At 46.6% G+C, this 8,079-nt stretch overlaps 1 protein-coding gene and 1 pseudogene across 1 annotated transcript; both read left to right on the top strand.

The window, feature by feature from the left end:
- The first annotated feature begins 6,342 nt into the window (after positions 1 to 6,342).
- On the top strand, positions 6,343 to 7,004 carry LOC123042624 (mavicyanin-like). Its single transcript, XM_044465044.1, has one exon. The coding sequence runs from the start codon at positions 6,419 to 6,421 to the stop codon at positions 6,932 to 6,934; it is 516 nt and encodes a 171-aa protein (XP_044320979.1). The 5' UTR covers positions 6,343 to 6,418; the 3' UTR covers positions 6,935 to 7,004.
- Positions 7,005 to 7,282: 278 nt separating this feature from the next.
- LOC123039609 (blue copper protein-like) lies at positions 7,283 to 7,869 on the top strand (annotated as a pseudogene).
- Positions 7,870 to 8,079: the final 210 nt, after the last annotated feature.

Genomic DNA, 8,079 nt, shown 5'->3' with positions numbered 1-8,079 from the left:
TAATGGATGTATAGAAGTTGTGTTTTCTGTTTTTAGTGTTAGATGCTTAATTAGTATGAAATAATATATAGATTTTTGAAATAGTAGAAATGTTAGAAATTTTAGTTATCAAAATCCAATCATTAAAAAAATATTACTTTTTGCGGGCATATAGCTAGTATTTGTTCTCGACGATGCCCGGCCCGCATCCTTGCCGTCGACCCGTCCGCGACGACGTCCTGCCGACCCATGTCCGGGACTGGGCTCCGCCGGGCTGGCACTGGGAGGTGCTGCCTGGAGGGGCGCGCCGCTTGATAAGGAACCCGGCCCCGGGTCCCGTCGTCGACCCTGATCTCGTTTGGTGGCGTTCGCGTGGGCCAGTTTAGGTGCGGAGGGACCCGGCCCCGCCGGAGGTGGTACGTCGCCGTGTCAGGAAGGAGGACGAGCACGTCCATCGCTACATGGTTGCGTTAGAGGGCGGCAGGTTCTCTAATACCTGGCAGTATCTTTGGGGATCTCACTTCAGCTATGATCCTGTGAGGGTTCCTTCTCTTTGGGTGTCCACCGCCCGCGCCGCAGGAACCGCGAGTGTCCTAGATTCTTCTATAGTATTCGATCTTTAATTAGCTAGCCAGTGATGTACTATTCAATATTATATATTATTCGAGACGATGTATTTGAGATTATATCTATTATTCTAGACGAAGTATTCGAGATTATATCTATTATTCAAGACGATGTAATTTGAATACTAAATTGTTTTATATTTCTTTTGAATTAGTTAAATAAAAGCTATGGCAGACAATACCGACAGAGAGGGAGAACAGACCATGTTCGATATGATACGCGGGCCAAATGATGATCAGAATGAAGAAGATTATGATGGCTCCGAATTTCTAAACAACACCGGAGAGGGTGATATGATATTCGATCGCGACGACCGAATTGATGAAGTCATGAACTACGATTATGACGATGACGAAGAACATGTTGATCCTGAAACAACAAAGACCGGCGAGGTATATATATTTATATAAGCAGGTATCTGGTGATCATCACATGTTTTAAATGACTTGAAGATATATTAACGAATCAATCTTTGTTCTTTCAGCCATCCGGATCGAGCAAATCTTCAGGCAAAAGGACGAAACGAGGCCCGAACAAAAAGTTGAAGGAGGGCGTAAAGTACAATATCGAGGCAGTCAGACCTAATGGCGAACCATTAGCGCCTAAGAAGATTGCGGACAAGTTCATTCGTCAGTGCGGAGTTCTTGTGAAGGACCAACTCCCGATCTCCCTTCAAGAATGGAGAGAGCCAGCAAAAGACAAAAGACAAAAAGGCAAAGAGGACGCTGCTCCACGTCCAGATGTTACTTTTGTCGACAAGAATCAAAAAGATCTGCTTTGGGATACTCTCATGGAACATTTCACCCTACCAGATCATTTCACAGAAGCAGATGTGCAGAAAGTCAAGGACGCTGCTCTTAGGAAGATGGTGGTTGCATTCAAGAACCACAAGAATCGTGAATGGGACAAGTACGTCAAGGGAGGAAGGAAGACTCCAGTATTCGAGGGAACACTAGAGAACCAACGTGCTCATTGGGACGATTTCGTGAAATTCAAGGATTCGGAATTAGCTAAGGAACGGTCGAGAATAAACAAGAAGAATGCCGAAAAAAAGGATAAGTTCCACAAGCTGGGGCCAGGTGGCTATGCGGTGGCGATGCCTAAGTGGGATAAGTCTGAGAAAGAGATGGAGGATGCAGGTGCCACTCCGGTTACTAAGAGCTGGCCCCCCAGGGTCAGGACTTGGTTCTATACGCATGGGGGGGAGTTGGACCCGAAGACAGGCAATGTTTTGAGGAGGGCAAGTCTGAAGGGAGCCGACGATGCGATACTTGTTGCAATAGAAGAGGCACGATCGGGGGTGTTCCAGCCCAACAGAGAGAACGACGAGCTTACGCGTGCCCTGGGAAATCCTGAACACCCGGGAAGAACACGAGGCAAGGGCGCTATTCCGTGGTATGAGGGGTTCTCAGACTGGAACACCGACTACAGAACCCGTGCGAGAAAGAAGATTGCAGAGGAGAAGAAGAGGAAGATGGAGGAGGAGCAGAGGAAGCGGGACTATGAACGCCTTCAAGGCCTAGAAGCAAGTCAAGCGGAATTGGTAGTAAAATTCCAGCGGCAGCAGGAGCAGATCGACTCACTTACCCAGTAAAGGTGGTCTCAGCAGCTGCAGCAGCTAGCGAATGATCCAGCATTGGATAGCACCGCCCCATCCATGCCGAGAAGCAGCGTGGGTTCCGCCCCGGACGACGCAATGCTCGGTAGATACCCCGTGGATGACATCACGGAGAACACTAGCTGCGAGCTACACGTCAAAATGAAGAACATATCCATGAAGGTGGCGGACGCCGTTGCTTTTACAAATCCCACCGAGGCAACCTTCCATTGCAACCCGATTCCAGCGGGCTATGCTCGTGTCTTGGTTGATGAGGTGGTGGACCCATATTCGGAGCTAGAGCTTGACTATCCTGGAGGTGACGACGAGCGCTTTCTCGGAGACGCCAAACATCGTATCATCCTATGGAAAAAGGATTGCATCATCATTTGAAGGCCACCGACACCGCGTCAGCCAACTCCTCGTCGAAGTCCGCCACTGAGTCAGCAGTCTCCCGCTCCTGCAAGTCCACCAAGTCCGGCAAAGTGTCAGGCCACTCCTCCTCCAAGTCCGGCAAAGTGTCAGGCCACTCCTCCTCCTCCAAGTCCGCCACAGCGTCAGACATCCACTCCTCCTCCAAGTCCGGCACAACCTCAGGCCACTCCTTCTCCAAGTCCGACACAGCTTCAGGCGGCCACTCCTCCTCATCAGCCGTCTCCGCCACCTCAGCAATCACAGAAGAGACACCCCGCAGCTATGGTGCGTAGCGGTACGAGTCGAGGTAGTACAGGAAGTACAGGCGGAGGCAAGCGATATAAATATGGTCCAAGCCTCACGCCTCTTCCGCAGAGGGCTTATGACAGGTCCGAGGAGGAAATCGCAGCCATATCGAAGTCCGAGGTGGAAGCCCATTTTGCACCGAAACCGCCAACGCCGCCAAGGGAGAAAGTGCCTGAGGAAACGATTGACCACTTCATTCGTATGGCTCAACCACCAGCTCCCAAGCCTGTTGACACAGACTATGAGCGCCGCATCAGGAAGTTAAATCGAGCACGTGTACGTAAGGAGGCGAGCTCGGGATCGAGCAAACAAGAAGCAGCTGTCAAAAAATGCAGGAAAACCATTCCCCAGCTGGGAGAACAGGCGGCGCAATCGATCCCCTCGCTTGTTGTGCCAACAACACATGACAGTACGCGCGCCCAATATTATTGTGGGCAAACAGTTTACGTTTCTGAGGTGGGCAATGTGGTAATAACGGAGGAGCATATAATGCAGGCTGAAGTTCTCAAAATCACTGTTGGACAACTCCTCGAGATCGAGCCCATGCCTGTGCTTAGAGAGGATGAAATAAAATGGAAATATGTCCGGGGCCAACCTTTGGTCGAGCCAGACAAGGTCAAGAACCTTCCAACGAGAATGTATGAATTGCATCAATGGTACATGAACATTATCAAGATTTCCGATCGATTGTCCCTCATGGTGAATGTCAAGGAGGATTATTACTACCATGAGAAAGCTGTGTCCGTTGAGTATTCTAAACTGTTTCAGTTATACAATCAAGACGCACTCGACAAATCTATCGTCAGTTGCTATTGTCTGTAAGTGATTTCTTTCTGTAATTTAAGTCTCAAGCTAGCTGTAGTGATCCTTATCAACCTGTAATTATCCTCACTATATTCTTTTCTGTGGTATTATATGCAGGATGAAGATGTATGAAATGAGAAAAGGTGGACGCTATGGCATTGGGTTCATTGACCCAAACACCGTTAATGAATACACATGGAAAATATATGAACGTCATCAAAAGGCCGTAGAGGACAGCATGCTAGAGTTCTTGAAGCGCCTCAAATACAATGAAGATATACTACTTCCTTACAACTTCCAGTGAGTCACACTGTCTTGTACTACAAATTCTCTGTTTTTGCCTACTAGCTAGCTACATGTTTTTGCTTACATATGCCCGCTTAATTAAGACATGCAAACGTGTGTGCATGCAGATATCACTGGGTCTTGTGTATCATTAAAGTTAACGCCGGAACAGTTGAAATACTGGACTCACTACTCAAAGAAAAAACTGACTATAACATCTTGTTTGGGATAGTCAACAGGTAATTTCAATCATTATTAACTATATATCTCGACCTATTTAGTTCGTCATTTCATGATATGAACTATTTAATAACCCCTTTATTCATTTTCTTTTTCGGCGGGCAGGGCTTGGGCAAGGTTCATCAGGGTCACGGACGACGAATGGAAAGAAAAGCTTAAATGGGGAAGACCCAAGGTAAGTAATTAAGTAGTACTAGCTAGCTAGCTAGCTGCCATCTCTTTAATTATCATGCTTGATTAATTATTATCTGATCAAATTCCATTCTCATAAAGGCCCTGAAGCAGGCGCAGGGGACTGATCTGTGTGCATTCTGCGTTTGCGAGAACATTCGCATGATGGCGTCCGAAAGGAGCAGATCTCAAAGACAGGAATGGGTACGCTTGTCAAAACACTATTCACAATTTTTACACCATTATCGATATCTAGTCACACAACTAATACATATGCATATTGATCTCCTTCTTAACAGTTCAGAGAGGTGCGGGCGAAGCTCCTAGAAACGGAGCGCGTAGAAGCACTTCAAGAGGAAATAGCGGGATTTTTGCTCGACCAAGTCATAAATCCGAAGGAAGAATACTATTACCCGCTACCGCCCCCATGAAAACCACTTCCAATTGTCATCGTGCTCCGAAGGCACCAATTAGGCTATAATGCCACTGGCTCCAAAGGCAACATGCATATGTAGGAGAAATTGTATATAGCTATACATGTGTGTATGTGTGAATTAATTAATATGATGGTTTGTGAGACATTGATGATATATATATGCATGATTGGTTCTACTAGAAATTCTATTTATATATATATATATATATGCATAACGTGTACAATGTGTAGTATCGTAAAATACCAGCAAACCAAAAAGAATTAAAATGGAAACACAAAATTAAATGAAAAAGAAATCATAAAACTAAAACCCCCCAAACCTTATAGTACCGGTTGGTCTTACCAACCGGTACAAAAGGGCTTCAGGCCCCTGGAGCTGGCTCGTGCCACATGGTTTCCCTTTAGCACCGGTTCGTGCTGAACCGGTACTAAAGGGGGGGGGGGCTTTAGTGCCCACACTTTAGTGCCGGTTATGGAACCGGCACTAAAGGGCCTTACGAACCGATGCTATTGCCCGGTTCTGCACTAGTGTTATGTTCTTGCGGCTGGAGGATGATCACTATCAACGCTCTGAGAGACCAAAATTTCCCCAGTCCAGGCACCATCGTTCAGTAATGTAAAAATACCAGCTGCATTGGATAAAAGTGCTTCATCAAGGGATAGTCATGGCCCATGCAGCGCGACGCAGCATTCATCAAGATGGTCTGGTAGGAAATGATTAGATTTCAAGTCTTATACATAGCATAAAGATGCTATGAGCATGTACGACAAATAATACAAATATACCGGACTTCTATCCAACATTGGTTGACAAATAATACTTATCCTTCGAAAATCTTTCATCACTATAATCAAAAGTAGTCCTCGTTGGCGCCATTGTATATCCATCCTTTTAGTACATAAAATTTACTTTAATGTAATATTACCGCTCAGTCTTTTTTTCATGAGCCGTTATTTTGCAATTCAGGATGATGCAATGTTGGTCACTATTTTTGTGCTTAATCCGTGGTCTGAGAGCTTTTACCTCTAAAGTTGAAAGTTGTGACGGGGAGTTTATACAATAAACCTGCCAATTTTAATAGAGGAGGTTAAAACTTTTTTTTAGACTGAGAGTTTAAATGCGGCTGGCCCTATGGATATACTTATACAAGATTTATCAGTTATGATAGTCAACTACATCTCCTTTGAGGATTGGAGCCCAGACTGCGTCGGTATTGAAGCAGCAGGCCAAGTACAATGGCTGATATGCCATGAGAACGCTTGAAAAGGTCTTAACATCTTCAGTCTATTATTTATTATATATCTCTCTAGGTGTTTGAGTATGACCAAGTACGTACTACTTGCATGCCTAGCTCGTGTTCCCGCGTACTCTATATTCCACGCTTTCACCTACCGCCCGCGTTTCTTCAACCCACCTGGCCATGAGTTTGTATTTATAGGACCTGACACAGACACCTAAAGAAGCAACACAATCTCACCTCAAGGTTCAGTATAGTAGCATCCGACTAGTATCTCCTCTGCTAGCTCTCACTGCCTTGCTTCCAGCAGGTCCTACTGCCATGGCCGTCACTAGAAACATTCTCCTCTCCGTGGCCGCCATGGCCATCCTGAGTACCGCCTCGGCTGCAATCTACAATGTCGGGGAGCCCGGCGGAGCGTGGGACCTCGGCACCAACTACAACACATGGGCGTCCTCCAGGAACTTCCAACCCGACGACCAGATCGTCTTCAAGTACTCCCCTCAGGCGCATGATGTCCTCGAGGTCAGCAAGGCCGACTACGACTCATGCAGCACTGCGACCCCCATTGCCACCCTCAACTCCGGGAATGATGTCATCGCCCTTAACGTCACCGGCACCCACTACTTCATATGCGGCTTTCCTGGCCATTGTGCGGGTGGCATGAAGGTCAAGATCGATGTCATGCCAAGCTCCTCCTCTTCGTCGCCTGGCCTGGCCAGCGGCCCAAGTGCAAGCAACGCTTCCCCACCGACGCCTGTCTCCGCCGACATCTCTGTGGAGGCTACGGGCTTTGGCCTCGCCGTCTTGCTTGCCGTTGCTGGCCTCATGGCTTGAGTTCAATTGTGCAGCTGCACATACATGTATAAAGTCATGTATAGTCAAGTAATTATTACTAGCAAGTATATGTGTAGCCAAGTAATTATATGTGTAGGTTGTATGTATTCGGGCTTCTTCTTTAATAAAGATTTTTCTTGTCTCTCTTATACAACATTTGTCAAGAAACATGTTCATTCTAGAATTTGATAAGCTAGACTTGCATAACTTTGACTTGTACCAGGCAGAGGTTTATACTTAGATTAGATATATAATTAGCATGATTGTTTGATATGTCTCAAAAATATGTATTTGTAGGCTACAATTGAACTTGTAATTAGTGAAGTATTACATATCTAAGTGGAGCACATGTTAACATATATCTCGGGTCTAATATATAAGCTAACATGTGGTAACCTACAACGTGGGCGAGACGGGCGGCGCACGGGACCTCAGCACCAACTACGTCACTTGGGCGTCCTGAGCACTGCGTCTGCGGTAAGCTACAACGTGGGCGAGCTGGGCGGCGCATGGGACCTCAACACCAACTACGTCACTTGGGCGTCCTCTAGGAACTTCCAAACCAGCGATCAGATCGTCTTCAAGTACTCCTCTCAGGCACACGACGTCTTCGAGGTTAGCAAGGCAGACTACGACTCCTGCAGCACCGCCAGCCCCGTCACCACCTTCAACTCCGAGAATGATGTTGTCACCCTCACCGCCACCGGCACCCGCTACTTCATCTGCGGTTTCCTTGGTCATTGCGCGGGCAGCATGAAGGTCAAAATCGATGTTATGCCAGGCTCCTCCTCTTCGTCACCTGCCCCAGCCTGCAGCCCAAGTGCTGAAGTGCAAGCAACGCTCCCCCGCCAACACCTGGCTCCGCTGCAACCAATGTGGAGGCCATGGAGTTTGGCCTTGCTGTTTTGCTTGTCGTTGCCTACCTCATGGCTTGAGTGCATCTCGGCAGTCGCACGCACATGTGTACGTTATTGTATAGAGAAGTACAACTATCTGTGTGTATAGTTAAGTAGTTATGTGTATGATGGACGTATTTGGCCTTCGTGTTTTGCTAATTCATTTTGGAGGATTTGTTAATGAAGATTATTTTGGTCTTATACAACATTTGTCTTGAAACATGTTCTTTCTAAACCGTGAGAGCCCAA

This window comes from Triticum aestivum, chromosome 2B (assembly GCF_018294505.1).
Source record: "Triticum aestivum cultivar Chinese Spring chromosome 2B, IWGSC CS RefSeq v2.1, whole genome shotgun sequence".
Lineage (NCBI taxonomy): Eukaryota > Viridiplantae > Streptophyta > Magnoliopsida > Poales > Poaceae > Triticum > Triticum aestivum.
Note: the sequence above shows the minus strand (reverse complement) of the source record. Positions and strands in the feature narration are given on the sequence as shown.

Coding starts and splice junctions, on each gene's coding strand:
- LOC123042624 (XM_044465044.1), top strand. CDS start 6,419: ATGGCCGTCACTAGAAACATTCTCCTCTCCGTGGCCGCCATGGCCATC.